Below are 23,645 nucleotides of genomic sequence, written 5' to 3' on the forward strand. Positions count from 1 at the left end.
TCTCCACGACAGCGAAGCAATTTGTGTTATACCTTTCCCAGAACAAAGCATTTGGCGAGAGACGTTATTCTCTGGCTCTTCGACGAACACGTTATTTCAAGCGTTTTGAAAGAAGGAAATTCAGAGTGCGTAAAAAGGGTTTTGAGATAAAAGAAAGCGCTCTCCCGTAAAGAATGTGTAGAGGAGAGAGCGAGAGAGAGCAATAGATTTTTATTTTCTGAATCGCTAATCCGAGTCAGGACCTGGTTCACCCTAGGTGGGAGGATTCCTTATTCCAGGAACCCTCTGGCTTGGGCTGCCACCGTGGCCCGGGCGACGAGACTGTGTTGGTCTTCCAGGTCGTCAGAGGAAAACTTGGCCTCGCACGTACCAGTGGTGCTATAGATCTGCGGTGAGTCGGGGTGCTCTTCTTGTGCTTCTATAAGGCGTCCTTGTTTGGAGTCGCTTTGTGGATCTTGTGAGGTGGGGTATGTGGATATGTCATGCAATGGGCAATCCCGGAGACCATGTATTGCAGGGTGTCTGGGATGTCGCAGTGAGTGCATGTATACGAGTACTACGTAGGATAGAGTCTGTGCATGCTTATTCTATGTACATGGCCGTTTGTAAGCGGCGGAGGATGACTTTTTCCTCTTTGCTCAGATTCCTGTGAGGTGAAGAGTACGTTGTTCTGCTGAGTCGGTGGTATCGCAGAAGCTCGGAGTACTTTAGGGCGATGTCATCAACATTGGTGGCCAGCCTGTTGTGTGGTGGCAGGAAAATCCGGCTGGTATGCTTGCGGGCAACGGCGTGTGCCGCCTCATTTCCTATCATGCCCTTATGGCCTGGAATCCAGTTGACGTCGGTGTCGCGGAGCGGGGCGCGTGCGATGTAATTTCGAAGTATCTTTAGTGCGGATTCTGATATGCGTCCTTTTTGATAGTTGTGAGCTGATGCTTGGGAATCTGTTAGGATTATGGATACTTCAGGGCAAGTTGTTACTGCCAGAGGGATTGCAGTTCCCTCTGCAGTCTTGGCGACTTTTGCTCGGTGACAGCAGCGAGTTCTTTGCCTTAGTGATCCATGATGCTTGGGCAAAGGCGTTTTGTTTCATATACCAGCTAGTATCGGTGTGCCTCGTATCAGGGTTTCTCGCGCATTTCTTGTTGAGTGCGCGGATTCGGTTTGTCGGCGCTCCTTAAGATAGATGCATATTGCGCGGTATACTTGCAACATTGATACAGTCCCGTAATGCGGGTGGGATTCTTGCTTTATGGTCTGTGTCGGCAATGAATCTTTCACTGTAGTTGAGCTAGCGCAAAACTGGACGTCCGGTGGGTGTGAACTTGAGCCGCTTTAGTCGGCTGATTTTATGAGCCTTGGCAAATTATTTCCATGTATTGTGGACGCCGAGCTTGAGGAGTTTCTCCGTTGATGCCATGGGTGGGAGAGTCAAGGAGACTTTGACTGCCTTTAGAATGATAACATTGGGTTTCTTGATTTCAGCCGGCCTGAGTGTGAAGTAGGGAGTTCCGTATGTGATACGGCTAGTTAGGAGGGCTTGAATTATTCTTAGTGTATCTTGCTCCTTGAGTCCACTTCTTTGGTTTGTGATCCTTTTGATTAGGTGCGTTACTTGTGAAAGTGTGCGCTGGAGACGCGGAGGAATGGCCGCCTCAAATCCGTCCTTGTGGATGTGAAGTCCGAGTACGCGAAGAGAGTCGACTGTAGGGATCTTGGTTCCGTTGAGCGAGACGCTAGGATCGGGTTCGATATACTTGTGTTGTTTTCCGCGTGTCCATGCTCTCAAGACGAGAACCTCATACTTTTCGGGTGCGCATTGGAAACCAAAGACTGGGAGGCATCTTTCGATTGTACTGATGGCTGCTTGTAGATTGCGTTCTTCTTGTCCAGTAGCAGGTGTATTGGTCCAGAGCGTAATGTCATCGGAGTAAAGAGTGGGACATAGGTTTGGGAATGCGCTGAGTTTTTTTGATAGCTTGATTATGGCGATGGTGAAACGGAAGTGTGAAATAACTGATCCTTGTGGGGTTCCTTTGTTGGGTAACCGAAATTTATCGCTGCGGAGGTTGCAGACGCCTACTGTAGCTGTTCGGCGTGTCTGTTGATGTAGTCATACATCCGAGCTCCGAAGCCTGTAACTTCGGGGTTGCGGAGGATGGCTTCGTGACTCACGTTGTCGAATGCGCCCTTTACGTCGAATGCCAGGATTGATTATTTGCGCCTGTGATCAAGGTAATCGAGCAGTTTTTCTTTGAGGAGCAGGAGGACGTCCTGCGTGAACAGATGCTGTCGCAGTCCGAACATGTGCGGAATGTGTGCATTGTCCTCGAGGTATGGTGCGAACCAGTCGTGCATCATGTGTTCGAGGAGTTTGCCCACGCAGGATGTGAGGGCGATGGGAAGGAGGTTTTCGATGCGAAGAAGTTTGTTGGGTTTGGGGACCATGGTGACATCCAAATGCTTCCAGGCTGCTGGAAAGTCCCCTTTTTCCCAGCAGACGTTGTAGTACTGGAGCAGTTCAGTGATGGTCGACTGCGGGAGATTGCATAGGACCTTATTAGTGATTCTGTCCTTGTCGGGGCTGGTGTTTCTAGTGAGTTTGGCTAAGGCTGCTTGGAGCTCTGTTTGCGTGAAGGGTCCATCAAGGTCTGGGTTTCGTGTGTCTTCGTATGCCTTTCCGCTCGCCGACTAGTGGGCTTGTGAGTGCTAATTTTCTGCTAAGTTCACGGAGTAAATCATGCTCCGATCCACCATTGTTGTGGATTAGTCTGCGCAGATCTCGCTTCTGTCGCGTTTTGGTTCGAGTGGTAGCTAAGAGAGTGCGTAGGAGCTGCCAGGTTTTTTTGGCGCTGAGTGTTTCTTGTATGCTATCCCAAAAGGTGCGCTAATTTTGTCTGCGAAGTTGCTCCGCGTAATCTTGGGCCTGTATGGTGAGAAGGGCGATTCGTTGCTTAAGTTTTCTATTGAGTTTTTGTCTCTTCTACCTCTTCGGGAGGCTTCTATTGGCCTCCCAAAGATGAAGCACATGCGTGTTGACTGCGGGGTTGTAGGTGCTTAGTTGCATGCTCTTGGTGTGGTGTTCTGCGGTAGTGAAAAGGCCCTTGAGCCACTGCTCGATGACGTCGATTTGTTGTGCTGCCGCTGATGTTGTCTCTAAAGGACCTGCAGTCTGTCATTCGGGTAACTCCAGCCTTGGTCGGTTTCCGGCTGTGGGCGATGTCAAGTTGGAGAATGTGGTGGTCGCTTCCGAGCGTCTCCGAGAGTCGACTCTAGTCGGCCCAGGGGATGTTCGCTGTGAAGGTTCGGTCCGGGTTTATATCCCTGGAGACACTGTTTCCGACTCTCGTGGCTTGTAGCGGGTCGTTCCAGAGGGTAAGCTTCTGTTGTTGATCAGTGTCGTGTACTCGGTCTCCCTTCTTGGTGGTGTTTCGATAAGCCCATGCTGTATGTGGGGCGTTGAAATCTCCCATGATGACAACTTGATGGCCTTTCATGCGTTTCCTGAGTTCACGGATAAAGTGGTCGAGTTCCGGAAGTTGGTCCCCAGGAGGGCTGTATATGCTGGCGATAAAAAGGCTTTTCTGCGTTTTGCTGTCTGAAGTAGTCTGTCTATGAGGATTTGTTGATTTTGGAGTTTGCTCTCGAGTAGTCTTACAGCTATCGCTTCTGCCGATTGGACGCTGGCATTGCCGGAGCTGCCGGCCACTTCGGCGTAATTCACGCGTTTTCGGGAACGCGACCGCGATTTGGATCGTGATCTTGACGTGGGTCTGCTACTTCTTGTGGTGCTACTGGTGGTGTTACTTGAGTTGATGGCGTGTCCATTGGCAGCGCCTAGTTCAGGGAACTCGTCGCGGTTGGAGTTCCATCGACGGTCTCAATCTTGGATCCTATTTTGCAATTGCTGTCTTACTTGGTAGGGTAGTGGGTTACTTGAGGTTTTTTTTTTACATTCTTTCTCAGCCGTTTCTTTTCCTTCTACGCAAATTTGGCACGTGGATTGCAGTCATGGTTTGGGGATTGGTTTGTTTTGCTACATTTGCAACAGAAATTTGGGGTTCGTTTTGGGCAAACGTTTTCACGTTGTCCGAGGTTGCCACAGGTTCGGCAATATTGAACTGACTTGCGGTAGGGTTTCCATCGGTAGTCGCCGCTCTGATAAATGATGCTGTAAGGGACGTGTGGGCCCTCAAAATAGATTACCGCCACCGTGGGCTGTCCGAGAATGCGGGCGTTGGGGACTGTATAGCGCGCTGGCACTGGGATTCCATCCATCAGCTCCGCACTGCAGGTCCTAGGCATGATGCAGAGGATAACACCTTTGCTAACATCTTCAGGTAGACGCAAGTTGGCGTTTACGTTGTAAATGTTGCCTCCAAGCTGTATGTTGGTGATCTTGGCTAAGTTTTCAGCGTAGTTCTCGTTGGCTGTACTTACATTACTGAGGGTGTCTTCTTTTTTGCATTTGTACTCGCACGTTATCATGGGATTCTTTTTGTAGTATACCACTGGCTCTTTCGACTGCGTGAGTGACTGCGACGAGTGACCATTTTGCGCTGACTTACGCTGACTTAGTATGCATTGCGCTTGTTCGCCTGACGTCGCGCCCGTCGCAGTGTTTCTTACTCATCTTAAGCTGTGCCTGTCAGCCGCAGCGCCAGCGAGCGCCAAGCCTCCTCTCCGGCTCCTGTTGCGTGCCTGTTGCACGAGCGGCAGTGAGCGCTGTCGGCCTCCTCTCCCTGCGCACCCTGTGCCTGTTGCACGTGCGACGGCGGTTCTCCCTGTCGGGCCGGTGTGGTCTCGCGCAGTGTTACTCAGCAAGGCGCGGTGTGGTGGATGAAAATGAAGCTTGAAATCTTGAAAAACGCACTCACCTTTAAAGTAGTTGGTACCCGCTGGTTCCTTATAGCTTGCTGATTCTGTCGGTGCAAAATGAAATGGGTCAGTGGCCTTTTCTGTAGAAATGAGTGCAAGACGCAGGAGCCCATGTGAGGCACGTCAGTACTCCATGACCCCTTAGCGGAGAATCATGTAGACGAGATAAAAACAAAACAAGATACTTGTAACGTTGGGCAACTCTTGTTCTACAGAAAATGCCCGGTATTCTACTAAACACGCCTTTTTTTCGGAGCCAGATTTGGAGATTTTATGGCCCGTCACGCGACACTGCCTTGCCGCCGCCTCTCGCATTACTCGAATTGTGCGAGACCGCGCTGGGAGAGACTTGGCCGGAGTTTCAAGTTACAAGGGTTGTTGGCTAACGCAGTTTGGAAGCGAACGTCGCTCTAGTGTCTAGTGTCTAGCGCTTTCTTAGCAGCAATGTAAATGTTCATACCAACCTTGTGGTCTGAAAATCCCCTATAGTACATGAATCACGCTGCAAGGCAAAAACAGCAAAATAAGTTGTTTCAATGACTCGTGCAGCAGCACCTAAACAACACGAAAATGTGATAATAACACCTGGAGGCAAATATAATTCCACAAAACAAAATGTACGCAAGCGAAGCCCGAATTTTAATGCTTTCGATGGTGAAGTAGTTGGATAAGAAGCATTGCTTGGCTTAGGAGAAAAGGAAAAAAAATTAAATATAGGTCAGTGAATAATAATAAGTGAATACATAGAAAGACAAGCGGATATCACATGTGTGAGAATTACAGCTAAATCTTGCATATATAATGACATACATGTCCTTGTAGTATAAAGTTCATGCTGTGTTGTCGTAAGGTTTAAACGAATATGGCAACTATGACAATATGCCACAGGGTATTGCAACTGCCATATACAATTTCCCTCGTCTTCGGGTTGTCGATGAATCGCCCCAGACGATGTGATCTGCTAGCGTCCTGGTTAGCGCACATCATAGAAAGACCGGCCCGGAAAGGCGTTGGTCCCGGATTCTATCTCCGGACCAGGACGAATCTTTCTTCAACTACGAAACTTTCTTTCTCAGATACCCGTATCGGTTTCCTTTGCAGCTTCGGACGCTCGTCTGTTTGACCTCCCTGCCTTTCCTCTCTTTGCTTTCTCGCTCTCTCTCTCTGATGCTACAGTCGAATGTATAGATAATTTTCGCTTTCACACCAACCCCCGCCATTTATCCAATGTGCAAGCGAGTGCAGTTCTTTATGGCGCTCTTGTTTAGGTCTCGTTATCTACAAAACATCAAAATGAAAGTTGTTTTTAAGAAGTATGTGTGTTTGATGTTAAATGGACGCTAAAGCCTAATACTAAGTTGATGCAGACCGTTAAAATACCATTCCAGCAAGCTCGCAGCGCTTGTTTGCTTAGGTTAGGAGAAAATTGCATCTGCAGGGTCCGAATACCTTTATCGCAATTGAAACCTGCCGCGACCCAACCGGGGAGTCATGATGTTGCATACGCCATCACCACCCTTTTCGGCTGTCGGTGAGTAAAACGACGCCCGACATATGGCGGTGCTATTTTTTGCGCAAAATGCATACTCTGGGCCATCGAAAAACCAAACCAGGACAGAGCGATGGATTCACCGCTCCACTTGCTTTTGGTCAAGTGGTGTGGACTGTTCGGGCATTCCGCGACATCACATGGACATGGAAATCTCTGCTACTTGCAGTTCGTGCGAGTTTCGCGAGCCAGGAAAGCCAGCGCAGCACTACGCGATAGCGAAACTACCGAGATGCGAAAGCGCGGGCGACGCAGAGTCGAGCGAAAACGAAACCTTTCGACCGCCCACGTCGTTGTAAAGGGAGTTTTTTTTTTCTAATGATGAAATAGATTTGAAAAAGTAGCATTTTTTTATCTTATAATTCAATATAATGATGTTTTTACAACGAGTGGTTGAGTACTACTGATATTATTTAAATAAGGAGTGCTTTCGTCATCGGACAAGTATTTGAATGTGCCCAGGGAGTACCTAATCGTGTCCTGCATTTACCTCAATTTCTCGATTACTAAGGCTGTGCTCGCGATAATATTGACGCTTTAGAGATTCTCGAGCACTAATCTTTCACTTTAGGTTGACTTAATATTTGGCTTTCGCGTTTGTTTAGGCGAAGTTATTATTACGTTAATAATTTCGTGGAATAATATGGCGGCTCTATTCCGATTCAACTTCATCCTGTGGTTCAAGAGAAACAATAAGAAGATGGGAGGGTAGGGAGGTTAACATAAAAAAATACGGTTGTCTATCTGATACAAAGGAACGAGAAAGAGGGAATAAGACAAAAAACTAGGTGATTCTTTGAACAAATATGCATACAAGGAAAATGTGACGTAGTTCAACAAGACAATACAGGCCAATCAATCCCAAAAAATATTATAGCATTTTGTGCGTTGTTGAATGGCGGGGTCAGTGTTACGGTGTCTTGCAAGCAAAAGTCAATCGTGTGAACGTGTTGAAGTAATATAGATCGCTTATTTAAAAAAAATACAGGAGAACTCATCTCATGGTGACTGTCGACGGTGAAGCTATTAGCATTGGAGCCCGTAGCGACACAGCGTATTTTTGAAGACGTGTTTAGTTACCATGTGTAATGGTAACTCTGAGATTTTCCTTGCTTCGGTTATGTGCGACATACTCCGATATCGTCCCACTTTGCTATGGCACTCGCTTGCCAATATTTCCCGCGAGCATGGCAGCATGACGGCGACTGTAGACGCCGACGCACCGACGACGACGAAACACCGAAGAAGTAATGACGCCGATTGAACTACAAAAGGCGGTATAACAAAGATATCATGACGACAGTAAGGTGTCGATTCTTGAGTGATGGCGATGGTGTGACGACGATATGACAACGGATGCATGACAGCGACTGTCTCAGGACGGCGCAGTGACGACGATGGCATGACAATGGCGGGGTATACCCACGATTGAATGACGATTGAATGGCGTCGATGGATCGACGAAGGCGGTAGGACGATGACTGCCTGACGATAACGCGATGACGTCGCTGAAGTGATGACATGGTAAAACTACAACGTGACGACGTCGGCAAGACGACAATCGTATCACGAGACTGCATGACGACGGTGACTAACAACGACGGCAAGACGAGATCCGGATGTCGAAGTTAGAATCACGAAAGTGGAACAACGGCATCGCGATGATTGCATAACAATGGTTGCATGACGATGGCTACATGAGGACGACGCACTGAGGACGATGGCATGACAGCGGTATGATAACAATAAGATGGCGACGAGTGTACGACGGCAATGGCGCCACGACAGCTGTATCATGATGACTAAGCTACAATGACCACGATACAACGGCCACGGTGCGTGGGCCCCTCGAACACAGCGAGCACCGCTTCTGTTCTCCTTCCTTCGTCGCGTTGCTTGTCCATGACACACACGGCAGTCCCATAGGATGCGAACAAGTGCGCTCACACACAATCACAATGACCACTGTAATACATTACTTCTGAACTTCACTGCTGCTCCCCACAACGATAACAACTTATCGTCTGTTTATTTTCAACTTTCTTTGCGATGTGAATGCCTTCTGCGCCCATCATGCTCTGTGGCTGCATTAGCATGCAGGAATCATTTTTGGCAGTCTCCACTGCCAGTATACGCTTGGCAGCTGAATTGCGTGCCAGTGCGGTCACTTCGAACAGGCGGCGCTGCATCGCCGCGTCATTAATGCCGCACACGAGTCTGTCGCGAACCATGTTAGGTAAAAAAGTTCCGTACTCACAGTCTGAAAAAAGCATATTCAAGGCAGCCACGTATACGTGGCTGCCTTGCAAAACTGCCAAGAAAAGCTGTCAGTGACTATAGTCACAGACGGCTTTTCTTACTTGGTGAGAGTAGCTGTTGAAGTTGAAGCGAGAGACGACCACTGGTGACCTGCGAACGAAGTGGCTGGGCAGCACGCTGGAGATGTCGTCGATGGACACTTGGTCAGGAGTATTGGGTGTCAGCAAGCTTTGATAGAGGGGGTAGGGGTTGACTCCGCAGCAGGGCAGAAAGACGGACCTTTCCCTCAGGAACGCTGTTGGTATTGAAGAGCTTCACTTGCGTGAAGTACTCAGTCCAAGCTGCTCCTTCGCCGTGAAACGGTTCCAACGCTCTGTATAGGTCGGCATAATAGCACAAACGTTACTTATGCCGAATGTTTTGTCCTCGTCGCCAAAATCTGTTACGAGCCACCGTGAGATGTGCTCGAGGGAAACGCGCACTTACGGTGCCTCTACGGGAAAGTCGGCAGGAGGCCTGAAATGAATAGACCGGACTCTTTGCGTTCACGTTTCAGACTGCCCGCCTCAAGTGGGGAGCATTTATTGTTCGTATTTTTGTTCCCCTTCCAGGCGTGACTCCCTGAACACAGCGAGCGCCGCTTCTGTTCCCCTTCCTCCCTCGCATTGCTTGTCCATGACGCACTCGGCAGCCATGGGATACGAACAGTTGCGCTTACACGCACACCCAATCATTAGCACCACTGTAATATTGTGCGTTTCTTCGGTGATTCTCGATCAGTTATGTGAGAAAGAGGCTCATTCGTTCAGACTGCAGAGGTTTGCCTTCTGGCACGCCTAAAATGATACTCCTGATTGATCATAAACGAAACGATCCGCCTTGGCAACACCACAGACACGGAGCATAATCCAACGCGTCAGAATGCACGACATGCAACGCTATAAGTAAAGTATTTCGTTGAGACAAGTTAACGACGGCTGGCTACGGCGGCCGCATTTCGATGGGGGCGAAATGCGAAAACATCCGTGTGCTTAGATTTAGGTGCACGTTAAAGAACCCCAGGTGGTCAAAATTTCCGGAGTCCTCCACTACGGCGTGCCTCATAATCATAAAGTGGTTGTGGCACGTAAAACCCCAAATATTATTATTATTAAGTTAACGACGCTTAAATGCAGCCTCGTAGCGCCAGTCACAGAGACGGCACCAGTCTGCGGCCCCTATACGTCCGGTAGCATGGCATGAAATCGCACGCGCTTCAATTCATCCTTTTCATGACGATCAACCAACAAGTCCACATCGTCACCCTGCATGCATGCTTGCGCAAGCCGTGATCCCTGAAGTACACTCAGTTTGGGCATTAGTGTGATCTTGTGAAATGTGAAAAAAAAATGCAAACGCACACCAGGGGTGCTATGCAGAATGCGCCGAATTTGGCGAAACTCGGTATCTTCGCGAGTTCTGGCGACACCCCAAGATGAAAGCACAAATGGTACCGAGACACAGTTTATCTTTCGACAAGCTTCCAGTTTCATTTGTTTATCTAGATTCACTCTGGGTGGCTATCATTCCTGGGGCGTTGCCTTCTGGGCGGTCGACAAACTGGGGCTCACGTGATCATACCGTCGGTGTATGGTGGTGTCTTCTTTCACTTGTTTGTCGTTCCACCGAGTGCATTGCATGCACAAGCAAGTTATAAAACAAATGCATTTAGTAGAATATTATTAGTTACTTTAATGTGGTTTAGAAGCATTTTAAAGCTTACAAGATATGCACTGAATGTGTATTAGACTAATTTGTAATTTAGTACGCTTAGCATTATACCACGAGGGAACGCTGTGGTGGCGTCATCCCATCCATTCACTGGGCGAGCATGGCGGCTAAACATAGAAGAGGCCCAGTGTAAACAAACTCGTACAACGAGCTTGCAGTGCGCGACGTGGTAATCAGGCTCGACGATGACCACTATTTCTTGGATAGTTCTGTTCCTCCGTGAGCAATCTTTCCGTGAACCCCGTAAGACTGTCAATAGCTTCGGCGATATTACAGATCGCAACGCGCACCTACTGTTCACTGCGCAATGCTGAAGAAACAATTTGTCTGGTGCTGCTTCTGCGAGTGCGCCGAGTTCCTCCACTCAGCGTGACTGCGAGCATCACGAATATTACGTAGTGTGTGCAAAAGGAAGACAGCCTATATAGCTACGATGCGACAAGGAGGTGGTGCCGATGATGGATCTCGCTACCAACACAGTGAAGGAGACGTCGATAAACTGCAGATAAGTATATTTCTACTATTTCATATTTAGCATAATAATAGTGCACGAATTAGGTCACTTTCTTAGTAACGAACTCAATGTCCAGCAGTTTAAAAAAGGCATTGATTACCAATGACTGTTCGTGCTTTTACATGTACGTGGGCCGCGAAAATATGGAAAAGATGAAGGTAACCTTCACTAACTTGGTTAGATAACAGAAATTCATGAGTGACATTAAGCCCGCAGAATCTATGGAAAAGTATCTTTATCCAGGTGAAATATCAATAGCAGGTACTGATATAAAGCAGGATACTTATACAAAAATTTCATGGGTTGAACAGCGCATGGAAGGCATTACTGAATCGTGATCGCCACCTTTCCGATATCCTTGAAAAAAGTTTAGAATCATTGCATTCCACCGGTTATGCAATATGGGACATAAACCTGGAGATTAACAAAGAAACTCGAGAAGTCGAGGACTGTGCAGAAAGCGAACAAAAATTGTTGGAGATAGCATTAAGGCAATAAGACAGTGGCGTAGTAAACCATGGCAAATGATATGCTAGTTGAGATTAAGAAAAAAAAATGGAATTGGCAGGCAGGCCATGCACGTCTTCAATCACTAGTTGCCAATTCATAACAGGTGATTACATAAGCGTGACAGAGTGGATGTCAAGGAGAGAGAACTGCAGCCGGGGATGGTAGAAAATTGCGTAATGGGACAAAAATATGTTGTTTGTAGGCATAGGATGCAATCAGCTCGTATAAGACGGGATTGTAGGGAGAGGCATTTGTTTTGCAGTGAACAAAAATAGGTTTGTGGTGCTGACAGTAGATACTCGTGAAGGTGCGGGGACACCTCAGCTGCTGGCACACTAATGAACATAATTAGCTGTGAAAAAGAGAACCCCAGTTATGAAAAATAAAGCAATGTTGTCCCGACACATTGTTTTATTATGCATACTGCACTAAAGGCTTCTACAGTTGAGGACACTTAGTACCAATAGTGCAACGAACATTTTTATTTGTATATAACGCTTTATATGCGGTTCATTCATTCCAATAATCGACTTTTTTTTTGCAGCAACACATTCTACTGCTGGAGGAACTCAACCGCCTGGTGGCAGTAGGCGAGCGCCAGGCACGTGCTCTTGAGAGTGTGACAGAGGTCCAGAGGGCTGCTCTGCAACCGTAGTATCTTTGCCCTCACTGCACTCCAGTCGAGCCCCCAGAAGACACCTTATAGGAGCTTTCAGTTTATTATTTTGTTTATTATTTAAGAACATGAATAAAATTATTGCAGTAGACATTGTGCTGTGCATATTAGGACACTTGTAACATGCACTTGGTGTCTCTTCAAAATAGGCAAAAACGTAAGACAACCTGTGCCACTCTAGGACCATGTAAATGAGAAATACACTAATGCAGCATACACGTCACTGTGCTGTTTCTTCTTTCTATGTGCAGAAATACAGTGCGTGTTGATTAGCCACAAGATGAACGGTGTGTGTAATTCACTATGCAAAGACAGCAAACAGCAGGAGCCTAATAATGCCATCACCTATAGACTGTGCATGACTGCAACACTCCCCGATTCAAACGTGCCATTACATGCATGTTCGATACCCCATATTCTTTAACAATGACATATATTTGCATGTACTAATTTTCACACAGCTTAAGCCCTTGCATAGCTCACTTCTGATGTATCCATTTCATAGGCCAAACAATAGTACACTTTGTCCTTTTGTGTTGTATGAAAAGCGGCATCCTCTATAGTCGGATATAACCTCAAAAGACAGGAGAGGCCCCACCCAGATGACCAAAGCGCAGCAGCCGATTGCCTCTACGTCTAAAGAAATAGTACCTCTCCAACGAGCGGGTATTAGTGCGTCCGGCGGCACGACGTCAGTCTAGAGTGCGTGCCCATTGGTGCAGGCTTGTATTCACCTGACTTTAAAGTGCAAATTCCGCGGCCTCCTAAAGTTGTATTCGACTACAGAATCACGTAATGCCTTGCACCAGTTGCATAGACTTCAGCAGCTTGATAGCACACAATGATCAGGAACAGAAATCTATAAAGGCATCCAAGCAAAGCTGGCTGGCCACACTTCCATTATGAGGGGCTGTAAAAAGGTCTCGCCAAATATTCCCATGACGTCCTTGAAAAGAGGTGGTGTTTGTCACTTCTTTAGAATCAAAAACAGATTACAGTAAATGGTGTGTACCACGTCAAAACAAGCTGAGCTTGGTTATCTGCACAGAATGAAATGGAAGCTTGTGCTTCACATAGGAAACAAACTCCTCTGTCCAGTACAATTGTTCAGTCCGGTGTGGCACCTATTATGTCAACAGTGTCAATATACAAATTACACTTTTCAAAAGCCATTCATTTCACCATTACTTTTGTATGACGGTTCTTTAAATCAGTGCTTGTATTACATGAGCAGGCGGATTTGAAAGCAAAGCTCTGTTTGCAAACCTTCAGACTTCCATAATTGTGTGACAAGGCACTGGCATGTTGTCGAATGGCTCGCACTTCCTCGGTCCTGCACCAAAGAAGCCCAATGCTCTACTTGAAGTTTGATCGCACAATAATTCGACGGCACACAAAGAAGAGTAACACACACAGCAGAGCGTTCTGCTGTGTGCATTTCTCTTCTTTGTGTCCTGTCAAATTGTTCTGCAATTCAACTTCAAGCTTCTATACCTATACACCCAGTCTTCAACCTCACCAATGCTCTAGTTATTAGGCCACAATGGCGCACATTTTTGGAATGTCCCAACACAAATTAGCTCTCCAAAAAATCACAAGTGTTAAATATTGCAGCACAGATGTGTGCACGTGCCATATTCTTTACCACTAAACTCACAAGAATCAAAGGGGCAAGCATTAACCAGACTTACTGCTGCCGTTACCATCATCATTATGACACCAATGGAAAGACAGTGCCATGTTTCAGTAAAGGGAGTGCCGGAGGGAAAGGTGTGAAAGTGAGGCTTACAATAAAAATAGCGGTCACATGTTCAATGCCAAAATATGCTGCATGTCACTCATCCTACTTTGGCATTGCGGCAAACTTTTACTCGTTTGAGCATATCACGTTTTGTGGAATCATTCCTCTAAAGCTGTACAAAAGGTCTATTTGCTCTGCAATTCTTATTTTTATCATGGCAGGTTAAAGACCCACTTTTCATTAGCATCTGCACATTTGTCCCGATATGCAATTTCGCCTTGGTGGTTCATGACATCTTCACGCACACCGAGTTCTGCAGAGCATTGGATCTGCATTGTACTGCTTAAGCATTAGAGCCCCATTATGAGACGAAAATATATGATTTATCCACCCAGAATAACGCCGCCACCCCCCAAAAAAAAGAAGATACACTGAACCTCTGGCACATGCATCAACAGTGAACAGAGCAAACAATCGGAAGTATTTTCTTCATGCAAGCCAGCACATTAAGAGACTCAATGCATTTTCATTTCGCCACAAATGCATAGGCACAACCGGCTTGGCGCGACATCCACATCTCGCAATGCAACAAATTGTGCAATGCCTCGCTGTTTTATAGTGCGGCTGATAGATGACGCATGACCAAAATTCAGCATTATGCATACAAAGTAACTTCACCAATGAAGAACCCCAAATTCTTTATGAGATTAGCATTCATAGATTACTTCACACAATTTGTGATATCCATTTATCTATTTATACTTAATTAACCTCTTTCCGAAGAAAGTGAGCCATTTGGAAGGCACCCTGACAGACAAGTTGAACAATCGGCAAAAAATCAGCAACCAGCGAAAAAGTCAGCATCATAGGCAGCCGCATTTGAGATGTCGGTAACACAAAATTTAAGTCGGCTACACAGAAGTCACAAATTTGGCAATATCGCGTGTCTAGAAATTGCTTCAATGCTAATCCCAGTAACTCTAAGATTGAAGGCGCCTTAATTCTTACGTACACGGTCGTCCACTTCCGATTTGAACACGGCTCCGGGCGGCCGGCGAGGCCGGCGCTCCGCAGAGCGCCGGCCTCGCCGGCCGCCCGGAGCCGTGTTCAAATTGGAAGTGGACGACCGTGTACATTCTCTCGACACACCCGACTACGTTCGCAACGTTCCCGCGAAGTAGGAAGCATTCTTTTATATATGTCCGCTCAGCCGCATTCTTCTGGAAAGCTAGCCGCCGCGTACGCACTGCTGCATCGATAAGCGCGTCAGACAGATCTCTGAAACAGCGGTTAACAGTAGTTTGATGACGTCCAATGTAACGCTCGGCGCCGACGCTTCCCTGAAAACTCCCAGTCCCGTAGAAACGGAGTGCGCCGAGGACTTGCTCTACGACGACGAGCGAATGAAGCCCGCCACGCTGTCTCCGCAGACGACAGTCTTTGCCTAGCTCGTCACACAGCCAGCGCACTTATGTCTTCGACAGGCGAAAATGACGCTGAAACTCCACGTCGGTCATGTAGGTGAACGAGTCAAGACGGTCATACTGACGCTTGCTGCCGCTGGATGCAATGACACAGGCTGCTGCTGCCGCCACCATGTTCCCGACTTGAACTCGGAGGGTGTTTCACGATGTACGAGTTCGCCTGTCAATCAAAACCAGAGGTCACGCCCCGCGCGAGGCATGCAACTCTTGTGCGGCGTGCACCCACAACGGTTGGGCCACGCCCCACTTATCTTTCGGCAACAGCGACGCGGTGTCGAGCTGAGAGGCATCAACAATCTTGACCGCCGACATAAAACACGCACAACGCATTGTCATCGGTGATGTACTGAGCACCACTATCAAAATCAAAGCGTTGACAGTCGCTGGCTTATGCATACATCTTCTCGGGCTGAGATGACCCCACAACACGGTTTCATTGCCTGCATTGTGGCGACGTAGCGCACAGTAAATAACTAACGGCACGTCACTGTAGCTGCTTGCAAGGCGTCGATGCGGCGAGGGGGACGACGATGCTGAGCAGTACGTATCGCAGCAGTTGTTTGAGGTGGCTGCTCTGTCATCAGTGATGTATCGGAGCCAAAGCGTCGTAAACACGATCAGCGTCCGAGAATCGCTCGCTCTTCTAGACCCAGTGCAATGGCATTTCTTCATCACAAGCACTGCGCACTCAACAGTTCCAACACCTTTCTCCGTTCGAAGTCTCATTTCATAACTGCACACAAGAGCCCTCACCTGCCAAAATGCGACTGCTGCGGTGTCGTTACGATATCATCTGCGATCGCTGCTGGCTCCAGCAGAGGTAATCCGCAAGCACCTTGGACTGCACAACACACTCAAATACTGCGTACCTGCGCTCAGAGGCACCTTCACTGCGCAAGCGATGACAAACGATGCATTGTGTCGCTGGGAAGCACGCACTTCGCAATGTGTCGCAGAGGCTTCGGGCACAAAGATAAACTGGTGCATTTTCACTGAACTGCGTCACTAAGGACCACGGAGGAAGGAAACTGAGGATAGACCCTAGCCCCTCCGCGCGCTAGGAGAGAAGTGCGGAGGAATTTACGTAGTAGGTTCTCCTTTGTTTTGCTGTTTTTTTTTATTTCTTTACTGTAGTGGCCCCGCCTTTCGGGCCACAATGGCGGCTTTGTTATTGTTCTGTGCGCTCACACGTGTTGCTCCGTAGGTTTCGTACCGTGGCAAAGGCGCCGTGCGGGCAGGTTTGCGTTGGTCTCTGTGTTTCGTTGCGCTGCGTTATCTGGACCGTGCTCAACCGGATGTTGCTGTGGCCAGGTGGGACAGGAGGAGCTAAAGTTCGTGAAATGAACGCGCGTGCAACGCTGTACGCAACGTACCGCGCCACAGCAATGGCAACGGACGAAGGAATATCCGCGGGAAATTTTGTCCTCTTTGGCGGAATCATGCTAACGTGCTAACGATTGTTTATTATTGCTGCGGAGCGCGTGAGTCCGAGCAACACGGTTCCGCGCAGCGCGGCGTCGTTTCGCGAGAAATGTAAGCAAGAGAGGAGAGCTGGCCCGATAGGCGGAGCAACGCCATGAGCAACGCCAACTTCCGGCTTCACTTTCGCTTCGCAAAAAGTGACGTCAGGGCCTCTCCTGAGTTTCCTTCCTCCGTGCTAAGGACCCTAAAATAACGTACCGCCATTTTGCAGCGACAGCCGTTGCTCCCGTATCTATGACTAATGTGTCGTTTTTAGTTGATAAAGCGGGGGGCCTTAATAGCCTAGTAAAGCGCCTGCGATGAACAGCCGTACCGTGGCGCTGCGTTTCTATTCTCCTAATAGAGAAAGAGTGGTCATAACCCTCTATGGGTCATGAATGGCTTCATCCGTGGACTTTACTGAGAACAGCACAGCAGCGCCCCTAGGCGACTTCTCACGTATGAACTCCCTCGTGCGTGCGACCCCCTTCAATGTATCCGCTTCTAAGCTTTCGCCTCACGGTCGTCACTCACGGAAAGAAGTGCAAAATTTAATAATTCGCTCGATCTCCGTTTGTCATCAGAAATTTCTAGCATTCAAAACGAAAAACAGATACTTAAAGAAATAAAAATTTTCGTTATTTTATTTGTGGTGTTTTAACGTATTCGTTTGAGCCAAAGTGTAGGTGCAAGAATGCGCCGCATGTACCCTGTTCGCATTCGATGGAGGATAGAAAGATATTGCCCGAAAGAGCAGGCACGCCCTTGACGCGCACGGGAAAGGCGTGGCAAGCGGCTCACGGCAATTGTGTAGACAGACAGCGGGACAGTCACGGTATTGCTAAGTTGTGATCATCCGTTGATAACAATACGCGACGCTGGCACGTTTCGTCGTGCAGCCTTCTGCGCTTGAAACGTGGAAGCAGCGTGCAGCGCAGGATGCGCTCATGTTGTCACACGCGGCTTTTTGTCTACATATTTTTTTGCCTGTAGCTTTTGCGCATTCCGCGCTGTCTCCGTTCACTGACTGCCGTCGAGCAAACTCAGGTAAAACTCGGGTGAACGAGAAACTCGGCGCATACTGCATAGCACCCCAGGTTGGTATGTGCTCTCGCACATTGAAAGCCAGACACACTGTCGGCGCTGTCTGCTTAATTTTAAACAATATTTCGTACTTGCAACGCGCAGATGAATACAATACACTCATGCATGGTGGCGCCTGTCAAGGCCACAAGGCATACGAAACTTGTCCATTGGGCCATAATTGCTAATGCGTGCATACTGCTGGGGCGCTATAACGTAAAACTATTCCAATATGTTATTGTTCCTGTGATGACGTAACGCCAAGTGCATGCCGTGCCACTTCGTCATCACGGGCACTGATATCAGCAGCGGATAAGTAACCGCTGCCTATAAAAAGCGTGTGCAAAAGAATAAACGCTGATTCCTTGTTCTGCACCGGCCACTGTCGTTTTCTGGAGTACGGCTTCTCGGTTGCCGCACGCTACTACAGTTCTTATCTCCTGACGTCAAATTTCCGTAACCCGCCGACGCACGCGTCGGCCGGTCACCCGCAGGGTTGTCTGAACAGACCAAGCTAAATACGCTCTCCTCATTCATGGAAGGTCACTTTTGTTTGCTTGAAAAACGAATCACATTGCCTACACTGAGCGGCTTGTCTAATCTAATTGGCTGACAAGGGGCGAGGAGCCCGCTCAAGTGGAGAGGGATTCAATGGGGTGGAGCCACTGCACTGAAAATCGATAAACCGATGAATAGGGTGGTGCCGGCGTCTGCGATTGGTGCGCTTTCCCTTACTTAGCTTGCGGTGGCTGGTCGAAAATCACAGCGGCATGCAACAGAAGCTTAAGAATGACGCTAAAACAGATCCTCATCAAAGAAAAGTTGGCCTAACGAGGTCGTAAACGTACCGAAAGTGCTCGAAAACGTTACACGGACATGCAAAAAGTTTTATTATACGCAAGTAAACCCATGCTCTCCGGCTGGTGCGAGTAGCCAGTGCCTGAGTGATAGGTGGCAGCCATCTTTTATTCCTTTCGGAATGAGGCAGCCTGCAGCTATTCAGAAGAAAATTGAGTTTTGTTCGGCATAATAATGCATCTTTAACGCGTGCACGTCACTTTGACATGTGCATTTTAGTGGTTTTGTGACGTCACGTGACAGGCAGTTGGAGTGGGTGGAGTCCGAAAACTTTTGGGCAATAGCCGAGGGCTAATGACGAAAAGGGGTCGCAGCAGAAATAACTATTTTTCTCTTTGTTCGATCAAATCATGCATAATCAGTGTGTACACGTCATATCAGATGGATAGCTATCGCGGTATTCGTGACGTCGCGTGACAGACAGGTAAAGTGGGCATGGTCCAAAAACGTTTTTGACCAATCGCGGAGCGCTGATTGCAGAATCGGAATAGAAAATTTTGGAATAGTTTTACGTTATAGCGCTATGAATTGGTCCTCGCAATAGAAGACGCACGTGCTGAGCTGTCACTCTTAAAGGAACCTTCTCAATCTTTATGGTCGCCTCGTAACCAGCCTTCTAAGACGAAATGACTAAGAAGGCCACACGCATCTCCGATGCTTTGTTACTGCACTGGGTCAGCCTGTAGTGCAGCATGACTCTATCGGCATGGCATATCGGAATGCCCGCGTCGCTTTCGTCGGTGGCCTGTGTAACTGGCGCTGCTGTTGAACCTTTCGTGTTAGGGCGTTCTAGGCCGGTATAACGTAACGATTTCTTTCGCTCGCTCAATGCTATTCCTTTTTAATCCTCCACCCTTCACGAACGGCCGATCCTGGCGATAACGTGGGCCACTGCACTGTCGAAGTGCGCTGACGAAGCGAAAAAAAAGAACGAATGCGAATGTGGCTATGGACCCGCTACGCAGCACTTATCACTCGGTGAGGCACTCCGGCGTCTAGGTGTTCAACCATTTAGTGTCGAACAGGTGACGTTACCTGCACATGGAGGAGGGAAGTGGCACCGCTCTTAATTTATTAAGTGATGTAGACTTCGCTTTTGAGTGGCAGCGCTTCGACCACTCCTTTCAGGACGTTATGCAAAGTGCGGGCGGGTCGATGCGGCATCGTGCATAGAATGGCTGACAAGCTGGCGGCTTGCGGCCTGTTCCGCGCTATGCGCTTGTCTTGTTTGCGGCGCTTCGAAATGCTGACGCACTGAACGGCGTGCCCTTATATTTCAATTTTATTAACCAATCCTGAAAGGGGGCGCTCAGGCGGAGCAATTGCCGGCAAGCGTCGCAAGGCCAAGGACGAGGGGCCAAATTCGCAAAGCTTTTCGTTCCTAAGACCTCTGTAAGTATTAGCGTCCGCCTTCGCTATTAATATGTACAATGTCACAACATGCTGGTACTTGCTCTTACAAACAGCCTTAGCGTGCGAACGTTTTTCTGAATAGTGACCCATAGACTTCATAGGTATTATGGACGCCGCCTATAGCCTACTTTATTCCGAGAACGACACGAGTGTGCACGACTTTATGCGCTACTGAATTGTTGTTTCACGCAGTAATTTATCCGCTATTGAACTACACTGCTGTGATTTTGTCGTGCAAAGGTTTCACATCATCCTATATCCTTCAGACGCGAAAGCATGCTTCCTGTTGGACAACATGAAGGTAGCGTCTCGAGCTGCAATACAGGCTCACAGGTTGATTAAGATAACCGAGTGTAACCTACGACGCTCTGCAGGAATGTGCCTGTTTGTCCAGGGATGGCTGCCACTGAGCTCTGATCACGCTACCGAGGCAGTTTTAACCAATAAAATGGAAAGACAAGTGGGAAATACACAATTGTTTAACTCTTGCTTACTCATCAAACCTATAAGTTGAAGTGCGCGCCTTTGCGTTCCTTCTTTCGTAACCCTGTAATGCACAACGTACCATTTTTCCTGATTGCAGTTTGATCCCCTGAAATTTTTATTTAGACCTTAGAAACAACCTCTAGTATATAGCAGCATTTATGATACGTCGAAGCCAGTTTCAATTGTGCATAGTTCAGGAAACCAATGATTAATTAAACAATTACTCGTGTAATTAAATCTTCGCTGAAATAACATTCCATTGTTTTTTCTACAAATGTACTCACTATGGCCCGAACTGAATGTGAACAAGTAATTCAAATTTTCCATCAGTGGAACTGTGTTAGACATTACGGGTTAACTGCGACATCTCAATCCACGGTGCCATCGTCCAATCGTCGATAAAGTGCCGATGTCACCACTGTCATACATTTCAATAGTCATGCCTTTCTATACTGAAGCACTCTAAAGAAGTCGCACTTTCGCCCGAAAAGCGAAGCATAGATGGCGATAGCGAGTTATTGGACACCTATACGAAATAAGGATAGTAGTTTTATCGGCCGTGTAAGCTTTTAAGCACATACATACTAACTAAATTAACAAGCATGGTGTCACATTCGCTCAAGCAAACATGGAACACACTTCACCCGCTGCGGGCTTAGTGGCTATGGTGTTGCACTGCTAAGTACAAGGTCGCGGGATCAAAGCACGGCCGCGGCGGCCGCATTTCCATGGGGGCAAAATGCAAAAACGCCCGTTTCCTGCGAATTGGGGCACGTTAGAGATGTCCAGGAGGTCAAACTCAGTCCGGAGTCCCCCACTATGGCGTGCCTCATAATCAAATGTTTTTTTTTTTTGGCACGTAAAACCTTAGAATTCATTCAACACATCTCACTCGATGACCGCGGAAACTGGCTGTCAAAACGCTGGAGTGAGGAAGCGTGACAGCACTACCGAGCGAATTTACTTTCGCGCTGCCTTTCGCATCAACACTAACTAAGCCGCGAAACCACAGCGCACGGCGGACTCCGTCCCCGTCGCAGATGGCTTTCAAGATACAGTAGCCCAGAGTAAGCCCCCTGTCCCCGTCTCTACCCTTCCCCCCGGAGCCTTGCGCGGGAGGGAAGACGGCGCGCTTCCTCACCGCTTTCCTCCCTTGTGTGCGCGAGATCGAGGCGCGATCGCCAACTCACCCCTCTCACGGTTTCGCTCGCACATTCAGCATGCGGCCCGCGGAGATGATGTTATGGCCCTTGGATTTTATACGGAACCTCACGGCGACGTCGACGCCACAAATGCGCCTGGAGTGTCCATATATAATGATGGTTAAAAACCCGCAGCGCGTGTGGATAGTTTGATTCGCAGAATTGTTTTATTTGTAGTCATATTTATTAGAGTCCCACTGTTCAGAACAACATATCTCTTCAGAATTTTGTATTTCACAAATATGTGGCGGGATGAATATATTTGACCCTTGGATATTTAAGAAGTTAGGATATTGCCTCTTCAGTCAGTCAGTCAGCCAGTGAGTCAGTCAGTCAGTCACGAAATCAATAAATTAATCACTTTTATCTCCTTTCTGAGTAAAAGCAGGGCCTGTATAGTGAGCGGAAGAACAGTTTCATGGAAGTCCTGCATTTTTCTTCTTTTTTTTACAACGAACAGCCTTCACTTGCAAACGGGACACTGCCCGTTTTCAGAAAACGATTTCATGATAGAACTGTTTCTAAGAGCTGGTGCCACCCAGTTTGGATGTTGGTCATTTATTAGCGAAGGCTGAGAAACCGAGACACGAAGGCCTTAGGAAGGAAAAAGTTTGTGAATTTGGCCCCAGTATTTTACCGGAATAAGAGCATGGTGGCTCTGCTCTACTTAAAGTAAATGATACGCATATCCAGCCAGTTTTGAAAACTCGTAAATGTAAGTACATCATAACACAGTGTGCCTATGGACACGATGCATTTGTTGACGCATAAGCCATTGACAAGACAATAAGCAGCAAATACAACAGCTTTAAATAATGAAGCTGTTGAAAAGCGTAACGTAAGGCTTCGCAGAATATGGCTGGACAGAGCGATGAAAACTATGGGGCATGTGGCAGCAGCTTGATTTTGCAGGCATATCAGGCCGCATACTTTTTCGCCAGGAAACGTAACATCAAGCGATGGATATGAACATACGAACATAATGAAAAACTATTGTTACTTTAACACCTTTCATTTACATTCATTGGTTTGACGATGGTTCATCAGTTTAACGAGCTCTGTTTACGATCATGAAAAGTAAACACTGAGCGCCATTCCAAAGGCACAGCAACTGCTTTCTATGGTTTCCTATAGGGAAGCGCCATTGTAGCATGTCCGCGATTGCAATTGAATTGACAAACGCATAGGCAGCTAGCCACTGCAGCGACGTCAATTTCTAGCTACGGTTGCGTCCTCGCAGGCACTGGTTGCCGTCGATCCAGAGACCAGACATCTGTCCTGGCGCCGACAGGATGCACTGAACTTCCTCCGGCGTGCGCAGCACAGGGACGGTCACTTCGGCGGCCTTCTGGCCACCACCCAGGTGGCGCCACTGCTGGCCGGAAGGACGCTCGCCGACCTCGCCTCGCACGCCCGGCGCTTCTGCTCCCCGGCGGACAATGAGTCGGCATCGGCGCGTAAGAACCCAATACCGAAAAGAAAGCGGCAGAGCCGCTCTTCACAGACGCTACTCACCACTGTGAAAGAGCGATCCGGTTTCAGACTGTCAGGAGCCGCGTTCTATAGGTTATCTGAGTTTTATAGAGAAGCTATCAACTTGAAAGTTCCTGGGTAATTGTAATCAACTTCCAATACACCAAATAGCCCTGACAGTACCACAGCTGCAGGCAGTATTCCGAGGCAGTTTTTGTTTTCGCTTGTATGCTTTCATTTTCATAAATCTGGTTGATTGGACGATCCTAACGAAAGGGTGGCACCGGC

General features: G+C 47.8%; 1 protein-coding gene across 2 annotated transcripts in view; it reads left to right on the forward strand.

The window, feature by feature from the left end:
- The window catches only part of LOC142588625 (uncharacterized protein CG3556), a 148,128-nt gene that overhangs the window by 70,809 nt on the left and 53,674 nt on the right, over positions 1-23,645 (forward strand). For both annotated transcript variants that reach the window (XM_075700463.1, XM_075700461.1), the window contains exon 5: positions 23,125-23,341. In XM_075700463.1, the coding sequence (XP_075556578.1) occupies positions 23,125-23,341 (217 nt within the window). The remainder of the gene's footprint in view (positions 1-23,124; positions 23,342-23,645) is intronic.

The sequence above is a fragment of the Dermacentor variabilis genome, chromosome 1 (genome assembly GCF_050947875.1).
Source record: "Dermacentor variabilis isolate Ectoservices chromosome 1, ASM5094787v1, whole genome shotgun sequence".
Taxonomy (NCBI): domain Eukaryota; kingdom Metazoa; phylum Arthropoda; class Arachnida; order Ixodida; family Ixodidae; genus Dermacentor; species Dermacentor variabilis.